Raw genomic sequence first — 22,500 nt, 5'->3', positions numbered from 1 at the left:
CTGAGTATACAAAACATTAAGGACACCTGCTGTTTCCATGACAGACTGACCAGGTGAATCCAGGTGAAAGATATGATCCCTTATTGATGTCACCTGTTAAATCCATTTCAATCAGTGTAGATGAAGGGGAGGAGATTTTGAAGCCTTGAAACAATTGAGACATGGATTGTGAATGTTTGCCATTCAGAGGGTGAATGGGCAAGACAGAAGATTTAAGTATCTTTAAAAAGGGTATGGTTTTAGGTACCAGGTAGAGGGCTGGGTTTTAGGTACCAGGTAGAGGGCTGGGTTCTGGGTCCTGATGGTTTTAGGTCCCCTGGGTCCTGATGGGTCCTGATGGTTTTTTAGGTACCAGGTAGAGGGCTGGGTTCCCCTGGGTCCTGATGGTAGTAGGTACCAGGTAGAGGGCTGGGTTCCCCTGGGTCCTGATGGTATGGTTTTAGGTACCAGGTAGAGGGCTGGGTTCCCCTGGGTCCTGATGGTTTTAGGTACCAGGTAGAGGGCTGGGTTCCCCTGGGTCCTGATGGTAGTTTAGGTACCAGGTAGAGGGCTGGGTTCCCCTGGGTCCTGATGGTATGGTAGGGGTACCAGGTAGAGGGCTGGGTTCCCCTGGGTCCTGATGGTTTTAGGTACCAGGTAGAGGGCTGGGTTCCCCTGGGTCCTGATGGTAGTAGGTACCAGGTAGAGGGCTGGGTTCCCCTGGGTCCTGATGGTTTTAGGTACCAGGTAGAGGGCTGGGTTCCCCTGGGTCCTGATGGTTTTAGGTACCAGGTAGAGGGCTGGGTTCCCCTGGGTCCTGATGGTAGTAGGTACCAGGTAGAGGGCTGGGTTCCCCTGGGTCCTGATGGTAGTGGGTACCAGGTAGAGGGCTGGGTTCCCTGGGTCCTGATGGTAGTAGGTACCAGGTAGAGGGCTGGGTTCCCCTGGGTCCTGATGGTAGTAGGTACCAGGTAGAGGGCTGGGTTCCCCTGGGTCCTGATGGTAGTAGGTACCAGGTAGAGGGCTGGGTTCCCCTGGGTCCTGATGGTAGTGGGTACCAGGTAGAGGGCTGGGTTCCCCTGGGTCCTGATGGTAGTGGGTACCAGGTAGAGGGCTGGGTTCCCCTGGGTTCTGATGGTAGTAGGTACCAGGTAGAGGGCTGGGTTCCCCTGGGTCCTGATGGTATGGTAGTAGGTACCAGGTAGAGGGCTGGGTTCCCCTGGGTCCTGATGGTAGTAGGTACCAGGTAGAGGGCTGGGTTCCCCTGGGTCCTGATGGTATGGTAGTAGGTACCAGGTAGAGGGCTGGATTCCCCTGGGTCCTGATGGTAGTAGGTACCAGGTAGAGGGCTGGGTTCCCCTGGGTCCTGATGGTAGTAGGTACCAGGTAGAGGGCTGGGTTCCCTGGGTCCTGATGGTAGTGGGTACCAGGTAGAGGGCTGGGTTCCCCTGGGTCCTGATGGTAGTAGGTACCAGGTAGAGGGCTGGGTTCCCCTGGGTCCTGATGGTAGTAGGTACCAGGTAGAGGGCTGGGTTCCCCTGGGTCCTGATGGTAGTAGGTACCAGGTAGAGGGCTGGGTTCCCCTGGGTCCTGATGGTAGTAGGTACCAGGTAGAGGGCTGGGTTCCCCTGGGTCCTGATGGTAGTAGGTACCAGGTAGAGGGCTGGGTTCCCCTGGGTCCTGATGGTAGTAGGTACCAGGTAGAGGGCTGGGTTCCCCTGGGTCCTGATGGTAGTGGGTACCAGGTAGAGGGCTGGGTTCCCCTGGGTCCTGATGGTAGTAGGTACCAGGTAGAGGGCTGGGTTCCCCTGGGTCCTGATGGTAGTGGGTACCAGGTAGAGGGCTGGGTTCCCCTGGGTCCTGATGGTAGTAGGTACCAGGTAGAGAGCTGGGTTCCCTGGGTCCTGATGGTAGTAGGTACCAGGTAGAGGGCTGGGTTCCCCTGGGTCCTGATGGTAGTAGGTACCAGGTAGAGGGCTGGGTTCCCCTGGGTCCTGATGGTAGTAGGTACCAGGTAGAGGGCTGGGTTCCCCTGGGTCCTGATGGTAGTAGGTACCAGGTAGAGGGCTGGGTTCCCCTGGGTCCTGATGATATGGTAGTGGGTACCAGGTAGAGGGCTGGGTTCCCCTGGGTCCTGATGGTATGGTAGTGGGTACCAGGTAGAGGGCTGGGTTCCCCTGGGTCCTGATGGTAGTAGGTACCAGGTAGAGGGCTGGGTTCCCCTGGGTCCTGATGGTAGTAGGTACCAGGTAGAGGGCTGGGTTCCCCTGGGTCCTGATGGTAGTAGGTACCAGGTAGAGGGCTGGGTTCCCCTGGGTCCTGATGGTAGTAGGTACCAGGTAGAGAGCTGGGTTCCCCTGGGTCCTGATGGTAGTAGGTACCAGGTAGAGGGCTGGGTTCCCCTGGGTTCTGATGGTAGTAGGTACCAGGTAGAGGGCTGGGTTCCCCTGGGTCCTGATGGTAGTTGGTACCAGGTAGGGGCTGGGTTCCCCTGGGTTCTGATGGTAGTAGGTACCAGGTAGAGGGCTGGGTTCCCCTGGGTCCTGATGGTAGTAGGTACCAGGTAGAGGGCTGGGTTCCCCTGGGTCCTGATGGTAGTAGGTACCAGGTAGAGGGCTGGGTTCCCCTGGGTTCTGATGGTAGTAGGTACCAGTTAGAGGGCTGGGTTCCCTGGGTCCTGATGGTAGTAGGTACCAGGTAGAGAGCTGGGTTCCCCTGGGTCCTGATGGTAGTAGGTACCAGGTAGAGGGCTGGGTTCCCTGGGTTCTGATGGTAGTAGGTACCAGGTAGAGGGCTGGGTTCCCCTGGGTCCTGATGGTATGGTAGTAGGTACCAGGTAGAGGGCTGGGTTCCCCTGGGTTCTGATGGTAGTAGGTACCAGGTAGGGGCTGGGTTCCCTGGGTCCTGATGGTAGTAGGTACCAGGTAGAGGGCTGGGTTCCCCTGGGTTCTGATGGTAGTAGGTACCAGGTAGAGGGCCTGGTTCCCCTGGGTCCTGATGGTAGTTGGTACCAGGTAGGGGGCTGGGTTCCCCTGGGTTCTGATGGTAGTAGGTACCAGGTAGAGGGCTGGGTTCCCCTGGGTCCTGATGGTAGTAGGTACCAGGTAGAGGGCTGGGTTCCCCTGGGTCCTGATGGTAGTAGGTACCAGGTAGAGGGCTGGGTTCCCCTGGGTCCTGATGGTAGTAGGTACCAGGTAGAGGGCTGGGTTCCCCTGGGTCCTGATGGTAGTAGGTACCAGGTAGAGAGCTGGGTTCCCTGGGTCCTGATGGTAGTAGGTACCAGGTAGAGGGCTGGGTTCCCCTGGGTTCTGATGGTAGTAGGTACCAGGTAGAGGGCTGGGTTCCCCTGGGTCCTGATGGTAGTTGGTACCAGGTAGGGGGCTGGGTTCCCCTGGGTTCTGATGGTAGTAGGTACCAGGTAGAGGGCTGGGTTCCCCTGGGTCCTGATGGTAGTAGGTACCAGGTAGAGGGCTGGGTTCCCCTGGGTCCTGATGGTAGTAGGTACCAGGTAGAGGGCTGGGTTCCCCTGGGTCCTGATGGTAGTAGGTACCAGGTAGAGGGCTGGGTTCCCCTGGGTTCTGATGGTAGTAGGTACCAGTTAGAGGGCTGGGTTCCCTGGGTCCTGATGGTAGTAGGTACCAGGTAGAGAGCTGGGTTCCCCTGGGTCCTGATGGTAGTAGGTACCAGGTAGAGGGCTGGGTTCCCCTGGGTTCTGATGGTAGTAGGTACCAGGTAGAGGGCTGGGTTCCCCTGGGTCCTGATGGTATGGTAGTAGGTACCAGGTAGAGGGCTGGGTTCCCCTGGGTTCTGATGGTAGTAGGTACCAGGTAGGGGGCTGGGTTCCCTGGGTCCTGATGGTAGTAGGTACCAGGTAGAGGGCTGGGTTCCCCTGGGTTCTGATGGTAGTAGGTACCAGGTAGAGGGCCTGGTTCCCCTGGGTCCTGATGGTAGTTGGTACCAGGTAGGGGCTGGGTTCCCTGGGTTCTGATGGTAGTAGGTACCAGGTAGAGGGCTGGGTTCCCCTGGGTCCTGATGGTAGTAGGTACCAGGTAGAGGGCTGGGTTCCCCTGGGTCCTGATGGTAGTAGGTACCAGGTAGAGGGCTGGGTTCCCCTGGGTCCTGATGGTAGTAGGTACCAGGTAGAGAGCTGGGTTCCCCTGGGTCCTGATGGTAGTAGGTACCAGGTAGAGGACTGGGTTCCCCTGGGTTCTGATGGTAGTAGGTACCAGGTAGAGGGCTGGGTTCCCTGGGTCCTGATGGTAGTAGGTACCAGGTAGAGAGCTGGGTTCCCCTGGGTCCTGATGGTAGTAGGTACCAGGTAGAGGGCTGGGTTCCCCTGGGTCCTGATGGTAGTTGGTACCAGGTAGGGGGCTGGGTTCCCCTGGGTCCTGATGGTAGTTGGTACCAGGTAGGGGGCTGGGTTCCCCTGGGTCCTGATGGTAGTGGGTACCAGGTAGAGGGCTGGGTTCCCCTGGGTCCTGATGGTAGTAGGTACCAGGTAGAGGGCTGGGTTCCCCTGGGTTCTGATGGTAGTAGGTACCAGGTTGTGACGGCCCTGAATTATTCTGAACCGTCTCAGTGCAGCTCCTTCCAATAGGGCGCTTTCCCTTTAATTCCCAATTAAATAGCCAGCATCAGCTGCGCAAAAGGGGGTTGTGATGGAGACGTGAATGAGGATGTGTTCAACCCTCAGTGCCGAAGCTTCTCTATTCCGTTTGTTTTGTTGCCGTTAAACGTGTGTTTTGTAGCCTAAGAGAGTTTACCCAGGATCGGATCCACTCTTTGCGTCCGTGGACCACACCTCTCCGTTCTTCGTGGCCTTTCTCCGCTGGAGATCTATTGGCGGATTGGATTGTCTGACTGACCGACTGACTACCACCTTTTTGTATACAGTATTTCATTTGTTTTGATGTATACTTTGATTTATGTAGTTAGTTGTAGTTGAGGACTTAGTAAGAGTTGATACGCTTTAAAGTTCTGTGGTAAAATAATTGTTATATTGATTGTATGTTTAATACTGGGTTTACGCTACACGGAATGAACGGACAAACATTGCGTGACAAAAGTCACTTGAGTTCACTGAACTCCTTTACCGGGCTGGACTCTTTTTAGGCCCGAGGTACAGGGACATTTCTGGAGGAACCAGAACTCATTGTGATATTATTATATGTGTGTAATCATTGTTGTTGCTAATACAACCCACGCAAAAGAATATAGTTGTTTTGAAGTTCTTTCCAATGTTTTAAGGGTTTATGAAAAGTTTATTTCCATCCTGACTTTTACATAAGTCCTTTGTATTGGTGTAGACTTGACGGACCAGATGGGACTCATCCCCACCCAAACTAAAAGGAGAAACCAATGTTTTCTCTGGTAGGCACAACCTACCTGGCACCCCTATAAATAATAACCTCAAGTCAAAACCGTTACAAGGTAGAGGGCTGGGTTCCCCTGGGTCCTGACAGAGGTCATTGCGGCTGTTGTCTATGTTTTTCCATGCTGTGGGGTTTTAGGTCAGGTACAGACCCCTGGGATTGAAATGGTTATTATTTGGTACCAGGTGAGTCTGTTTGTGTTCCCTGGGTCCTGATTCTATTAAAATAACATTATTTTACTGGGTTCCCTGGAGTCCTGATGGTTTTTCAGGTACCAGGTAGTTGGGCTGGGTTCATCTAGTCCTGATGGTAGTTCACCAGGTATGACATTTATTTAAATATGATTAGGTTGGGTACCAGGTAGAGGTTGGGTTCCCTGGGTCCTGATGGTAGTGGTACCAGGTGAGGGCTGGGTTCCCCTGGGTCCTGATGGTGACCTTAGGTACCAGGTAGAGGTGACTGGGTTACCCTTACTGATGGTAGTAGGTGACCATAGGTTAGGCTGGGTTCCCCTGGATTAGGCCTGATGGTAGGTAGGTACCAGGTGAGCTGGGTTCCCCTGGGTCCTGATGGTAGTAGGTACCAGGTGAGGGCTGGGTTCCCTGGGTCCTGATGGTAGTAGGTACCAGGTAGAGGGCTGGGTTCCCCTGGGTCCTGATGGTAGTAGGTACCAGGTAGAGGGCTGGGTTCCCCTGGGTCCTGATGGTAGGTTTTAGGTACCAGGTAGAGGGCTGGGTTCCCCTGGGTTCTGATGGTAGTTTAGGTACCCTAGGTAGAGGGCTGGGTTCCCCTGGGTAATGATGGTAGTCACCAGGTGATGGGTTCCCCTGGGTTCTGATGGTAGTAGGTACCAGGTAGAGGGCTGGGTTCCCTGGGTCCTGATGGTAGTAGGTACCAGGTAGAGGGCTGGGTTCCCCTGGGTCCTGATGGTAGTAGGTACCAGGTAGAGGGCTGGGTTCCCCTGGGTCCTGATGGTAGTAGGTACCAGTGTAGAGGGCTGTTCCCCTGGGTCCTGATGGTAGTAGGTACCAGGTAGAGGGCTGGGTTCCCCTGGGTCCTGATGGGTAGGTACCAGGTAGACAGCTGGGTTCCCCTGGGTCCTGATGGTAGTACCATTACCAGGTAGAGGGTTCCCCTGGGTCCTGATGGTAGTGGCTGGGTTCCCCTGGGTCCTGATGGTAGTAGGTACCAGGTAGAGAGGTTCCCTGGGTCCTGATGGTAGTAGGTACCAGGTGAGGGCTGGGTTCCCATCCTGATGGTCTTCCAGGTAGATGGGTCCTGATGGTAGTAGGTACCAGGTAGAGGGCTGGGTTCCCTGGGTCCTGATGGTAGTAGGTACCAGGTAGAGGCTGGGTTCCCCTGGGTTCTGATGGTAGTAGGTACCAGGTAGAGGGCTGGGTTCCCCTGGGTCCTGATGGTAGTAGTAGGTACCAGGTAGGGCTGACCCCTGGGTCCTGATGGTAGTAGGTACCAGGTAGGGTGGCCTGGGTCCTGATGGTAGTAGGTACCAGGTAGAGGGCTGGGTTCCCCTGGGTCCTGATGGTAGTAGGTACCAGGTAGAGGGCTGGGTTCCCCTGGGTTTATGGTAGTTGGTACCAGGTGGGGGCTGGGTTCCCCTGGGTCCTGATGGTAGTGGGTACCAGGTAGACGGCTGGGTTCCCTGGGTCCTGATGGTAGTAGGTACCAGGTAGAGGGCTGGGTTCCCCTGGGTCCTGATGGTAGTGGGTACCAGGTAATACAGATAGGGCTGGGTTCCCCTGGGTCCTGATGGTAGTAGGTACCAGGTAGAGGGCTGGGTTCCCCTGGGTCCTGGGTTCTGATGGTAGTAGGTACCAGGTAGAGGGCTGGGTTCCCCTGGGTCCTGATGGTATGGTATAGGTCTAATATAGGGCTAATGGGTTCCCCTGGGTCCTGATGGTAGTTGGTATCAGGGGGGCTGGGTTCCCCTGGGTCCTGATGGTAGTAGGTACCAGGTAGAGGGCTGGGTTCCCCTGGGTCCTGATGGTAGTTGGTACCAGGTAGGGGGCTGGGTTCCCCTGGGTTCTGATGGTAGTAGGTACCAGGTAGAGGGCTGGGTTCCCGCGGGTCCTGACAGAGATCATTGCGGCGTTGTCTATGTTTTTCATGCTGTGGGAGGTCAGACAGACAACATTTGGGATTTAAATGGTTTTTATTGTCCTACAGATTATTTGTAAACATGAATCTCTCTTCTTTGTATGTGTTACCCTACCTATTCTATTAAAATAACATTATTTTACATATTATTCACACGCTCAGAGTTCTCTGCTTCAACTTCAGTAGTCTACCTCTCCTAGTTGGGCTTGAGTGCATCTAGTCCTAGTTGGGCGTGAGAGTGCGTCTGGGTTGGTGGCTGGCAGGTGACTGGGGTTGGGTTGGCTGGCAGGTGACTGGGGTTGGGTTGGCTGGCAGGTGACTGGGGTTGGGTTGGCTGGCAGGTGACTGGGGTTGGGTTGGCTGGCAGGTGACTGGGGTTGGGTTGGCTGGCAAGTGACTGGGGTTGGGTTGGCTGGCAGGTGACTGGGGTTGGGTTGGCTGGCAGGTGACTGGGGTTGGGTTGGCTGGCAGGTGACTTGGGTTGGGTTGGCTGGCAGGTGACTGGGGTTGGGTTGGCTGGCAGGTGACTGGGGTTGGGTTGGCTGGCAGGTGACTGAGGTTGGGTTGGCTGGCAGGTGACTGGGGTTGGGTTGGCTGGCAGGTGACTGGGGTTGGGTTGGCTGGCAGGTGACTGGGGTTGGGTTGGCTGGCAGGTGACTGGGGTTGGGTTGGCTGGCAGGTGACTGGGGTTGGGTTGGCTGGCAGGTGACTGGGGTTGGGTTGGCTGGCAAGTGACTGGGGTTGGGTTGGCTGGCAGGTGACTTGGGGTTGGGTTGGCTGGTAGGTGACTGGGGTTGGGTTGGCTGGCAGGTGACTGGGGTTGGGTTGGTTGGCAGGTGACTTGGGTTGGTTGGCAGGTGACTGGTGTTGGGTTGGCTGTCAGGTGACTGGGGTTGGGTTGGCTGTCAGGTGACTTGGGGTTGGGTTGGCTGGCAGGTGACTGGGTTGGGTTGGCTGGCAGGTGACTGGGGTTGGGTTGGCTGGCAGGTGACTGGGGTTGAGTTGGGTTGGCTGGCAGGTGACGGGTTGAGTTGGGTTGGCTGGCAGGTGACTGGGGTTGAGTTGGGTTGGCTGGCAGGTGACTGGGGTTGGGTTGGCTGGCAGGTGACTGGGGTTGGGTTGGGTTGGCTGGCAGGTGACTGGGGTTGGGTTGGGTTGGCTGGCAGGTGACTGGGGTTGGGTTGGGTTGGCTGGCAGGTGACTGGGGTTGGGTTGGGTTGGCTGGCAGGTGACTGGGGTTGGGTTGGGTTGGCTGGCAGGTGACTGGGGTTGGGTTGGGTTGGCTGGCAGGTGACTGGGGTTGGGTTGGGTTGGCTGGCGGGTGACTGGGTTTGGGTTGGCTGGCAGGTGACCCAATGAGGTGACCCATATTGAGTGTGTCCCTACCATGTGATTGGCTGGTCCTGACCCATTTTGAGTGTGTCCCACCATGTGATTGGCTGGTCCTGACCCATGTTGAGTGTGTCCCACCATGTGATTGGCTGGTCCTGACCCATGTTAAGTGTGTCCATGTGATTGGCTGGTCCTGACCCATATTGAGTGTGTCCCACCATGTGATTGGCTGGTCCTGACCCATGTTAAGTGTGTCCATGTGATTGGCTGGTCCTGACCCATATTGAGTGTGTCCCACCATGTGATTGGCTGGTCCTGACCCATATTGAGTGTGTCCCACCATGTGATTGGCTGGTCCTGACCCATATTGAGTGTATCCCACCATGTGATTGGCTGTATTCTCCTGTTTGTCCAGGGATGACGTGCAGGAAAGCCACCGACCCGGTAGACTGGTCTCCTCTGGTTCTTGGCCTGCTCACTCTGCTGAAGCAGTTCCACTCCAGATACACAGAGCAGTTCCTGGCTCTCATTGGGCAATTCATACGCTCCATCATGGAACAGTGCACCAGGTACGATTGATTGATTTGTTGATTGATTGATTTGATTGTTTGATTGATTTGTTGAGTGATTGATTTGTTGAGTGATTGATTTGTTGATTGATTGATTTGATTGATTGATTTGTTGAGTGATTGATTTGTTGATTTGTTGAGTGATTTGTTGATTTGTTGAGTGATTTGTTGATTTGTTGAGTGATTTGTTGATTTGTTGAGTGATTTGTTGATTTGTTGAGTGATTTGTTGATTGATTTGTTTGATTGATTGGTTTGGTTGATTGATTTGTTGAGTGATTGATTTGTTGAGTGATTGATTTGTTGATTGATTGATTTGATTGATTGATTTGTTGATTTGTTGAGTGATTGATTTGTTGAGTGATTGATTTGTTGATTGATTGATTTAATTGATTGATTTGTTGAGTGATTGATTTGTTGATTTGTTGAGTGATTTGTTGATTTGTTGATGATGATTTATTGATTGATTTATTGATTGATTTGCCAGTTTAAAAACATCCCATATACACATTAATTTTAAGAGCGTAACAGTGATATCACAGTAAAGTCAGGTGTATTTATATATAACACATGCAGTGCTAGTGAACGTTGCCCAAGGCGGCTATTTCAAACAGCTCTTTTTTGCAACAAACAAATGTTAATCTCCGCAGATCTAATCTTTATAAATACAATTTGAATGCAAAAAAAAAATGAAGTACATTTTGTGGATCACTGTGTTATTATATGTGGATTATATTCTGCTGCAAATTGAATGAAATGTAGATTTTGGGTAAATAATTATTTTCCAGTCAGAAGATCCCGGACATGCCGTCCGATGTGGTGGGAGCTCTGATGTTTCTGGAGGATTACGTACGCTACACCAAACTGCCTCGCAAGGTAGGATTAGATTAGATTAGGATTGGGTTAGGATTGGATTAGGATTAGGATTATATTAGGATTACATTAGGATTAGATTAGGATTATATTAAGATTAGGATTGGGTTAGGATTTGGATTCGGATTGGATTCGGATTTGATTAGGATTGGGATTAGGATTGGGATTAGGATTAGATTAGATTAGGATTGGGTTAGGATTGGATTAAGATTAGATTAGGATTGGGTTAGGATTGGATTAGGATTGGGTTAGAATTTGGATTAGGATTGGATTAGATTTGGATTGGATTAGGATTGGGATTAGGATTGAATTAGATTAGGAAAAAAAACAATTATAGATATTTATCTGGTATATTACATTTTACATGTGTACACTGTTGTTTTTCTGTCTTTAAAAAAGGCCCACGTGCAATATCTTTGATAGTTCAGATATTTAAGATCTGGTATATTACATTTTACAGTCCTGTGAAGATCTTCAGATAAAGTTTTTCTGTCCTTTGAAGATCTGGATAAAGGCCTCGAGGGACAGTCCTGTGAAGATCTAGATAAAGGCCTCGATAAAGCTGAAGTTTCATCCTTTGGATAAAGGCCTCGAGTTCAGGACAGTCCTGTGAAGATCTGGATAAAGGCCTCGAGTTCAGGACAGTCCTGTGAAGATCTGGATAAAGGCCTCTTGGTTTAACTTTCTGTTGATTCATTCATCTTGACTTTAATTAATCTCTTGGTTACGTAATGACCTTTAATGTGCTAATGCTTTAGTAACACTGTAAATAGTTGAATGGTTTTTAATAACATCATGTGTTACCAGCTTTGGTATAATGTCACTGTGGTAATATGTCATTAATTAAATACAAAAGAGGCTTTGAATAAATATAATGGTATATAATTTTGTTGATTTTTTTTTTAATATATATTTTTATTTTATATAACAGAACTTTTTAAAAAACAGTTTAAAATCCAAGCAATTTACAGTAGTTTTTGGTGTCTTTTATTTTGAAGAAATGTCTGGCTGGACTTCCTCCCTCTTCAATGAGACTGGATTCATTGGTCCAGATCCTGTCCGACTACATGAGCAGATGTTGCATCGACCATCAACCAATGGTTGCGTGCCACGTCATAAACTGTGCCGCCTGGCCATCATAAACCACATTGCTATATCATATAATGTGGATCCTAATAGTTTCCTCATCATACTAGAGCTGGTGTGACATTCTGTATAATCTCTAAATAAATCCTTCAATAGCATCAACCTATTTCATGTTACAAAAAACAGGCAAAATGTTGACAAAACTAGAAGACATCACCAGCATGTCAAGTGGAAGCTTAGCTCCCAGTCTCTCCCGTTTTTAATTCAACACAGGTCGCTTGGACCGTGGTGTTCTCAGTCCTTTCTCTCGTCTCTGATTGAGATGCTGAACACAGGAATAAAACCACGAGGGGGAATGATTGGTATCTACTCCGATGCCCAATGTTAATCTGTTCAACATGACAACATGGTAACTAATACCTATATATAACTAATACATGTGGTGTCGTTACCTGAGTTTTAGACAAAGCAGTAATCTAAGTCCCCTGACTTGGTGTCCAGTATATGTGTGGGTACAGGGGTTACCTGACTTGGTATCCAGTGTCTGTGTGGGTATAGGGGTTACCTGACTTGGTATCAGGTATCTGTGTGGGTACAGGGGTTACCTGACTTGGTATCCAGTGTCTGTGTGGGTACAGGGTTACCTGACTTGGTGTCAGGTGTCTGAGTGGGTACAGGGGTTACCTGACTTGGTATCAGGTGTCTGTGGGTACAGGGGTTACCTGACTTGGTGTCCAGTATGGGGGTTACCTGACTTGGTATCCAGTGTCTGTGTGGGTATAGGGGTTAACTGACTTGGTGTCAGGTGTCTGTGTGGGTATTGGGGTTACCTGACTTGGTATCCAGTGTCTGTGTGGGTATAGGGGTTACCTGACTTGGTGTCAGGTGTCTGTGTGGGTATGTACCTGAGGGGTTAACTGACTTGGTATCAGGTGTCTGTGTGGGTATAGGGGTTATTGTCAGTTACCTGACTTGGTATCAGGTGTCTGTGTGGGTATAGGGGTTACCTGACTTGGTATCTGTGTGGGTATAGGGGTTACCTGACTGTCAGGTGTCTGTGTGGGTGTAGGGGTTAACTGACTTGGTGTCAGTGTCTGTGTGGGTACAGGGGTTACCTGACTTGGTATCAGGTGTCTGTGTGGGTGTAGGGGTTACCTGACTTGGTATCAGGTATCTGTGTGGGTACAGGGGTTACCTGACTTGGTATCAGGTGTCTGTGTGGGTATAGGGGTTACCTGACTTGGTATCAGGTGTCTGTGTGGGTATAGGGGTTAACTGACTTGGTGTCTGGTGTCTGGGTATAGGGGTTACCTGACTTGGTATCAGGTGTCTGTGTGGGTATAGGGGTTACCTGACTTGGTATCAGGTGTCTGTGTGGGTATAGGGGTTACCTGACTTGGTATCAGGTCTGTGTGGTATAGGGGTTACCTGACTTGGTCAGGTGTCTGTGTGGGTATAGGGGTTACCTGACTTGGTATCAGGTGTCTGTGTGGGTATAGGGGTTACCTGACTTGGTATCAGGTGTCTGTGTGGGTATAGGGGTTACCTGACTTGGTGTCCAGTGTCTGTGTGGGTACAGGGGTTAACTGACTTGGTATCCAGTGTCTGTGTGGGTATTAGGGGTTAACTGACTTGGTGTCCAGTGTCTGTGTGGGTATTGGGTCTGTGTGGGTACCTGACTTGGTGTCCAGTGTCTGTGTGGGTACAGGGTTAACTGACTTGGTGTCCAGTGTCTGTGTGGGTACAGGGGTTAACTGACTTGGTGTCCAGTGTCTGTGTGGGTACAGGGGTTACCTGACTTGGTGTCCAGTGTCTGTGTGGGTACAGGGGTTACCTGACTTGGTGTCCAGTGTCTGTGTGGGTACAGGGGTTAACTGACTTGGTGTCCAGTGTCTGTGTGGGTATTGGGGTTACCTGACTTGGTGTCCAGTGTCTGTGTGGGTACAGGGGTTAACTGACTTGGTGTCCAGTGTCTGTGTGGGTACAGGGGTTAACTGACTTGGTGTCCAGTGTCTGTGTGGGTACAGGGGTTACCTGACTTGGTGTCCAGTGTCTGTGTGGGTACAGGGGTTAACTGACTTGGTGTCCAGTGTCTGTGTGGGTACTTGGTGTCAGGGGTTACCTGACTTGGTGTCCAGTGTCTGTGTGGGTACAGGGGTTAACTGACTTGGTGTCCAGTGTCTGTGTGGGTACAGGGGTTAACTGACTTGGTGTCCAGTGTCTGTGTGGGTACAGGGGTTACCTGACTTGGTGTCCAGTGTCTGTGTGGGTACAGGGGTTAACTGACTTGGTGTCCAGTGTCTGTGTGGGTACAGGGGTTAACTGACTTGGTGTCCAGTGTCTGTGTGGGTACAGGGGTTAACTGACTTGGTGTCCAGTGTCTGTGTGGGTACAGGGGTTAACTGACTTGGTGTCCAGTGTCTGTGTGGGTACAGGGGTTAACTGACTTGGTGTCCAGTGTCTGTGTGGGTACAGGGGTTAACTGACTTGGTGTCCAGTGTCTGTGTGGGTACAGGGTCCAGTTAACTGACTTGGTGTCCAGTGTCTGTGTGGGTACAGGGGTTACCTGACTTGGTGTCCAGTGTCTGTGTGGGTACAGGGGTTAACTGACTTGGTGTCCAGTGTCTGTGTGGGTACAGGGGTTAACTGACTTGGTGTCCAGTGTCTGTGTGGGTACAGGGGTTAACTGACTTGGTGTCCAGTGTCTGTGTGGGTACAGGGGTTAACTGACTTGGTGTCCAGTGTCTGTGTGGGTACAGGGGTTAACTGACTTGGTGTCCAGTGTCTGTGTGGGTACAGGGGTTAACTGACTTGGTGTCCAGTGTCTGTGTGGGTACAGGGGTTAACTGACTTGGTGTCCAGTGTCTGTGTGGGTACAGGGGTTAACTGACTTGGTGTCCAGTGTCTGTGTGGGTACAGGGGTTAACTGACTTGGTGTCCAGTGTCTGTGTGGGTACAGGGTTAACTGACTTGGTGTCCAGTGTCTGTGTGGGTACAGGGGTTAACTGACTTGGTGTCCAGTGTCTGTGTGGGTACAGGGGTTAACTGACTTGGTGTCCAGTGTCTGTGTGGGTACAGGGGTTAACTGACTTGGTGTCCAGTGTCTGTGTGGGTACAGGGTTAACTGACTTGGTGTCCAGTGTCTGTGTGGGTACAGGGGTTAACTGACTTGGTGTCCAGTGTCTGTGTGGGTACAGGGGTTAACTGACTTGGTGTCCAGTGTCTGTGTGGGTACAGGGGTTAACTGACTTGGTGTCCAGTGTCTGTGTGGGTACAGGGGTTAACTGACTTGGTGTCCAGTGTCTGTGTGGGTACAGGGTTAACTGACTTGGTGTCCAGTGTCTGTGTGGGTACAGGGTTAACTGACTTGGTGTCCAGTGTCTGTGTGGGTACAGGGGTTAACTGACTTGGTGTCCAGTGTCTGTGTGGGTACAGAGGTTAACTGACTTGGTGTCCAGTGTCTGTGTGGGTACAGGGTTAACTGACTTGGTGTCCAGTGTCTGTGTGGGTACAGAGGTTAACTGACTTGGTGTCCAGTGTCTGTGTGGGTACAGAGGTTTCCTCTATATGCTGTATAGTGACATCATGTATAGATATACCATTTCTAGAAGTCATATTCCTCATCTTAATGTCATATTTCTCATCTTAATGATACATTATGTATAGATATACAATTTCTAGAAGTCATATTCCTCATCTAATCTTGACATATTATGAGTTGAGATTTGGAAGGATGGCCTCGAGATTAGACCACATAGGTTAATGTAACCCATCACAGGCCCCTGACCCTGTGCAGGGAAGTATTTTGGAGTGGACTGTGATTGAATAAGTATGATTAATAAATATATATATATTTATTAATGTATTTTTAGTTGACGTTTTTTTATTTTTTATGATATCGTTTTCCCTCTTTCCCGAAATTGTATTCTTCTTATTATTAATAGTTATCAATAATGTTGTTATTATCTTATTCAACACCCCGTCCAGCTGGTGGCGGTAATGCACCCCTAACATTGGATGCCAACCGCCGTTAAACCCCATCGAAGAAGAAGAAGATTTAGACCAAAGAGGAACCGGAAACGAGAACAAACTTTTCCCGGTCATTTTATGCAGCTAAAGTTGTTTAGTATTTTCTCTTATTTAGACACCAACACATTAAAGAACACGTCTACAACCTGTAAAAACCATCCCAGCGAGGAAAGTCGTGAGGTTAGCGAGCTATTTATGATTATATGATTATAGCGTAACGTTAACCGGCTGGCCAGGTATCAACATAGTCAGTCAGTGCACTTGTTGGTGATACGTCGATTCAACCTGAAGGTAGCGAGAGATCACTTGTTTTGTGACCGTATTGCAGGTTATTATTCCAACCTTGCTCTAACGTTAAGTCAACTACACAAGGTCTCGGTGAGCAGGTGTGTTTTGAGCAAGGCTGGAACAAAAACCTGCACACCAGTTCTCCAAGGGTTAGGGTTGGACATCCTGGCATCTGCTCCAATATACCGAGGGTGGCGTGATTCATTATAACCAGGTCCCTGTGTTTTGGTTAATTCATTATAACCAGGTCCCTGTGTTTTGGTTAATTCATTATAACCAGGTCCCTGTGTTTTGGTTAATTCATTATAACCAGGGTCCTGTGTTTTGGTTAATCATGTTGATTCATTATAACCAGGTCCCTGTGTTTTGGTTAATCGTGTTGATTCATTATATCTAGGACCCTGTGTTTTGGTTCATTCATTATAACTAGGTCCCTGTGTTTTGGTTGATTCATTATAACCAGGTCCCTGTGTTTTGGTTAATCGTGTTGATTCATTATATCTGTGTTTTGGTTAGGATTCATTATATCCTGTGTTTTGGTTCAATCCATGTTGATTCATTCATGTTTTGGTTCATTCAATAACCAGGTCCCTGTGTTTTGGTGTTGATTCATTATATCTAGGACCCTGTGTTTTGGTTCATTCATTATAACTAGGTCCCTGTGTTTTGGTTGATTCATTATAACCAGGGTCCCTGTGTTTTGGTTCATTATAACCAGGGTGTTGATTCATTATATCTAGGTAGGACCCTGTGTTTTGGTTCATTCATTATAACTAGGTCCCTGTGTTTTGGTTGATTCATTATATCTAGGACCCTGTGTTTTGGTTATTCATTATAACCAGTTGATTCATTATATCTAGGTCCCTGTGTTTTGGTTAATTATGTTGATTCATTATATCTAGGACCCTGTGTTTTGGTTAATTATGTTGATTCATTATAACCAGGGTCCTGTGTTTTGTTAATCGTTGATTCATTAAAGGACCCTGTGTTTTGGTTAAAAATATATTTGAAGCCTTTTCTATAAATTTGAATTAGAACAAAAATGAAAGCAGTTGTCTGAGGATGTTTCTGGACCATCTGACATGAAAAAGAAACAGGACCATTTGATTCTAAATCTTTTAAATAAAGTTTTTTTTTTAAACAATGTCGTGACAAACACGATTAACCAAAACACAAAGGGCCTAACATTCTAACAACTTAACATCTCTTGTTTCAGATACTTTCATGTTTTAGATTTCAACATGTCCTTGAGTGCAGTCCACTCCCACACTGTCTAGTCTGAAAACATGTCAGACAGATATTGGAACGGGGATGGACATTGTGACCGACGTCGCTCTGAGACGTGGCAGAAACAGCAGGTAGGTTAGTGGCACGTCTCTATCAGAGAGACACTTGTGGCAGAAACAGCAGGTAGGTTAGTGGCACGTCTCTATCAGAGAGACACTTGTGGCAGAAACAGCAGGTAGGTTAGTGGCACGTCTCTATCAGAGAGACACTTGTGGCAGAAACAGCAGGTAGGTTAGTGGCACGTCTCTATCAGAGAGACACTTGTGGCAGAAACAGCAGGTAGGTTAGTGGCACGTCTCTATCAGAGAGACACTTGTGGCAGAAACAGCAGGTAGGTTAGTGGCACGTCTCTATCGGAGAGACACTTGTGGCAGAAACAGCAGGTAGGTTAGTGGCACGTCTCTATCAGAGAGACACTTGTGGCAGAAACAGCAGGTAGGTTAGTGGCACGTCTCTAGTGGCACGTCTCTATCAGAGAGACACTTGTGGCAGAAACAGCAGGTAGGTTAGTGGCACATCTCTATCAGAGAGACACTTGACTGCTGGTAATATCTTTGTCGAATCCTCACTGGACAGGCTCTTTGTGTGTATGTAGTCAATGGACTGACTGTCTGTCTGACTGACTGTCTGACTGTCTGACTGTCTGACTGTCTGTCTGACTGACTGTCTGTCTGACTGACTGTCTGACTGACTGACTAGGAAGTGGAGCGGTTCACACAAGGATGTCACTTGAGGATTTTGGTATGTTGACGTTTTTACGAGCCCAGGTCAAACATATGTGCCATGTGATATTCGAAAATATTAAATCTCTCTTGCCAGCAGGCTAGTTGGACACATTTTCTACTAGCTCGGTCTGAAAAGCACTAGCCAGCAGGCTAGTTGGACACATTTTCTACTAGCTCGGTCTTTTCTACTATACAGAAAAGCACTTTGGAGCCAGCAGGCTAGTTGGACACATTTTCTACTATACAGAGCTATGGAATGCTGTCTACCATTTGGAAGCTTGTGTCACCATAACAACAGTATATAGAGCTATGGAATGCTGGTTACCATTTGGAAGCTTGTGTCACCATAACAACAGTATATAGAGCTATGGAATGCTGTCTACCATTTGGAAGCTTGTGTCACCATAACAACAGTATATAGAGCTATGGAATGCTGGAAGCTTGTTTCACCATACCATTTGGAAATGCTGTCTTTTGTTGTTTCACCATAACAACAGTATATAGAGCTATGGAATGCTGTCTACCATTTGGAAGCTTGTGTCACCATAACAACAGTATACAGAGATATGAATAATTTTGATTACAGGAACTGAGAATGATGCAGTCCTGAAGAAGCTGGAGGTGATGATGCTGGAGTGTGCCAAACTGGACCAGGAGATCAACTGCTTCGTTGAGGTGGTGAACTGTGTCACTGCAGAGGTGAAGTAGTGAACTACAGGGGTCAAAATTCATTTTCTGTCGGATGTATTCTGGAGATCAGTGTGGATCCTCAAACGGTGGTGTGTAGCCTACTGTCGCTGTTGGATAAGGAATTACAATCCTCTACGTTGTCACTCAGAATGTCACTTTCCAGTGATACTAGTCATGTAATGATGTTATTCAACTAAACCAGACAATAGATGATCTATTTACCTAGTCATGTTATTAAACTAAACCAGACAATAGATTATCTATTTACCTAGTCATGTTATTAAACTAAACCAGACAATAGATTGATCTATTTACCTAGTCATGTTATTCAACTAAACCAGACAATAGATGATCTATTTATAGTCATGTTATCTAAACCATTTACCTAGTCATGTTATTCAACTAAACCAGACAATAGATTATCTATTTACCATGTTATTCATAGTTATTAAACTAAACCAGTCAAGCCCATAGAACAATATAGTAATAAATAAACAGGTTACATTTCTTTAAATGGACAGATTCTGTGAACTTGTCTTGTGGAAAGTCAGTTTTAGAATATTGATACAATACCTGTTAGCGATAAGTTTCAGCTTGAGATGACGTGCAGGAGCATGCTGGGAGTTGTAGTTTTGCATGATGTCTACTTTGATGCTAATTAGCATTTTCAAATCTGAGAGGAAATAGAGACAAATATATTGATGAAAGTCACCTTGTCCTAGAGATATATTGATGAAAGTCACCTTGTCCTAGAGATATATTGATGAAAGTCACCTTGTCCTAGAGATATATTGATGAAAGTCACCTTGTCCTAGAGATATATTGATGAAAGTCACCTTGTCCTAAGATATATTGATGAAAGTCACCTTGTCCTAGAGATATATTGATGAAAGTCACCTTGTCCTAGAGATATATTGATGAAAGTCACCTTGTCCTCGAGATATATTGATGAAAGTCACCTTGTCCTAGAGATATATTGATAAAAGTCACCTTGTCCTAGAGATATATTGATAAAAGTCACCTTGTCCTAGAGATATATTGATGAAAGTCACCTTGTCCTAGAGATATATTGATGAAAGTCACCTTGTCCTAGAGATATATTGATAAAGTCACCTTGTCCTAGAGATATATTGATGAAAGTCACCTTGTCCTAGAGATATATTGATGAAAGTCACCTTGTCCTAGAGATATATTGATGAAAGTCACCTTGTCCTATATATTGATGAAAGTCACCTTGTCCTAGAGATATATTGATAAAAGTCACCTTGTCCTAGAGATATATTGATGAAAGTCACCTTGTCCTAGAGATATATTGATGAAAGTCACCTTGTCCTAGAGATATATTGATAAAGTCACCTTGTCCTAGAGATATATTGATGAAAGTCACCTTGTCCTAGAGATATATTGATGAAAGTCACCTTGTCCTAGAGATATATTGATGAAAGTCACCTTGTCCTAGAGATATATTGATGAAAGTCACCTTGTCCTAGAGATATATTGATGAAAGTCACCTTGTCCTAGAGATTTACATGGTTATTAAAACATCACGCCGGGGTAAACTACAAAACACAGCCCTTATTTTAACTGTTTCTAAAATCCCTATAGGGGAAAATGAATGGTGAGAGAAAGATGGAACCATTTCCCTGTTTTTGACCCGCTAGGTTTTATGGGTATTATGACACCACCTCCACAGTGGGGCTCTATAACACCCAGGTCGTATTCCTTTGGCACCAGACTTATCGAAGCGGTCTGAAACAGGGAGGGACTATCTGATCATCTGAAACAGGGAGGGACTAACTGATCATCTGAAACAGGGAGGGACTAACTGATCATCTGAAACAGGGAGGGACTAACTGATCATCTCTGAAACAGGGAGGGACTAACTGATCGTCTGAAACAGGGAGGACTAACTGATCGTCTGAAACAGGGAGGACTAACTGATCGTCTGAAACAGGGAGGGACTAACTTTGATCGTCTGAAACGGGGGAGGGACTAACTGATCGTCTGAAACGGGGAGGGACTATCTGATGAAACGGGAGGACTATCTGATCGGGAGGGACTATCTGATCGTCTGAAACGGGGAGGGACTATCTGATCGTCTGAAACGGGGAGGGACTAACTGATCGTCTGAAACGGGAGGGACTAGACGATTCATCTGACTGATCGTCACAAGCGGGGGAGGGACTGACTGATCGTCTGAAACGGGGAGGGACTGACTGATCGTCTGAAACGGGGAGGGACTGACTGATCACAAGCGAGAGGACGGCTGAAACGAGGGAGGGACTGACTGATCGTCTGAAACGGGGGAGGGACTGACTGATCGTCTGAAAGCGGGGGAGGGACTGACTGATCGTCTGAAACGGGGAGGGACTGACTGATCGTCTGAAACGGGGAGGGACTGACTGATCGTCAAACGGGGGAGGGACTGACTGATCGTCTGAAACGGGGAGGACTGACTGATCGTCTGGAAACGGGGGAGGGACTGACTGATCGTCTGAAACGGGGGAGGACTGACTGATGGTCTGAAACTTGAGGGAGGGACTGACTGATGGTCTGAAACGGGGAGGACTGACTGATCGTCTGAAACAGGGGGGACTGACTGATCGTCTGAAACAGGGAGGACTGACTGATCGTCTGAAACAGGGAGGGACTGACTGATGGTCTGAAACAGGGGGACTGACTGATCGTCTGAAACAGGGGACTGGACTGATGATCGTCTGAAACAGGGGGGACTGAGAGACTGATCGTCTGAAAAAAAAAATCAGGGGGGACTGACTGACTGCGTCTGAAACAGGGGGACTGACTGATCGTCTGAAACAGGGGACTGACTGATCGTCTGAAACAGGGGAGGACTGACTGATCGTCTGAAACAGGGGGGACTGACTGATCGTCACAAAGCAGGGGAGGGACTGACTGATCGTCTGAAACAGGGGAGGGACTGACTGATTTGTCTGAAAGCGGGGAGGACTGACTGATCGTCTGAACAGAGGAGGGGACGACTGATGCGTCACAGGAATGAGCACCTGTCTGCCCGTCACAAGCGAGGAGGGACCTGACTGATGCCCAGAGCACCTGATCGTGAAGCGAGGGAGGGGCTGACTGATCGTCTGAAAGCGGGGAGAGGACTGACTGATCGTCTGAAAGCCGGGGAGAGGGGACTGACTGATCGTCACAAGCTTTGAGGAGGGCTGACTGATCGTCTGAAACAGGAGGACGGCTGATGCGTCTGAGAAGCTTGAGGAGGGACTGACTGATGCGTCTGAAACAGGGGAGGGACTGACTGAAATCGTCTGAAACGAAGAGGACTGACTGATCGTCTGAAACAGGGGGCAGCTGATGCGTCTGAAACAGGGGGACTGACTGATGCGTCTGAAACAGAGAGGGGGGACTGACTGATGCGTCTACAGAGCAGGGGAGGGACTGACTGATGCGTCTGAAACAGGAGGGACTGACTGATGATCTGAAACAGAGACTGACACGATCGTCTGAAACGAGGGAGACTGACTGATGCGTCTGAAACAGGGAGGGGACTGACTGATCGTGCAGAAGCAGAGGAGACTGACTGATAAATGCAGAAACGAGGAAGCGACGGCTGATGTTAAATCTGAAACAGGGAGGAGACTGACTGATGCGTCTGAAACAGGGGAGGGACTGACTGTCTTCCCCCCCCAGAGCACCTGTCTTCCCCCCCCAGAGCACCTGTCTTCCCCCCCCAGAGCACCTGTCTTCCCCCCCCAGAGCACCTGTCTTCCCCCCCCAGAGCACCTGTCTTCCCCCCCCAGAGCACCTGTCTGCCCCCCCAGAGCACCTGTCTGCCCCCCCCAGAGCACCTGTCTGCCCTCCCCCAGAGCACCTGTCTGCCTCCCCCCCAGAGCACCTGTCTGCCTCCCCCCAGAGCACCTGTCTGCCCCCCCCAGAGCACCTGTCTGCCCCCCCCAGAGCACCTGTCTGCCCCCCCCAGAGCACCTGTCTGCCCCCCCCAGAGCACCTGTCTGCCCCCCCTAGAGCACCTGTCGGCCTCCCCTAGAGCACCTGTCGGCCTCCCCTAGAGCACCTGTCTGCCCCCCCAGAGCACCTGTCTGCCCCCCCTAGAGCACCTGTCTGCCCCCCCTAGAGCACCTGTCTGCCCCCCCCAGAGCACCTGTCTGCCCCCCCC

At 49.2% G+C, this 22,500-nt stretch overlaps 1 protein-coding gene across 1 annotated transcript in view; it reads left to right on the top strand.

Moving 5' to 3' along the window:
- LOC112242866 (WASH complex subunit 5-like) overlaps positions 1-10,286 on the top strand; it is a 49,948-nt gene extending 39,662 nt beyond the window's left edge. The window contains 2 exon segments of the mRNA XM_042315332.1: positions 9,214-9,367; positions 10,155-10,286. Coding sequence (XP_042171266.1) covers positions 9,214-9,367; positions 10,155-10,257 — 257 coding nt within the window. The 3' untranslated portion in view covers positions 10,258-10,286.
- Positions 10,287-22,500: the final 12,214 nt, after the last annotated feature.

Source organism: Oncorhynchus tshawytscha, unplaced genomic scaffold, assembly GCF_018296145.1.
Source record: "Oncorhynchus tshawytscha isolate Ot180627B unplaced genomic scaffold, Otsh_v2.0 Un_contig_7933_pilon_pilon, whole genome shotgun sequence".
Taxonomy (NCBI): Eukaryota; Metazoa; Chordata; class Actinopteri; order Salmoniformes; family Salmonidae; genus Oncorhynchus; species Oncorhynchus tshawytscha.
This window is presented reverse-complemented; position numbering and strand designations above follow the sequence as displayed.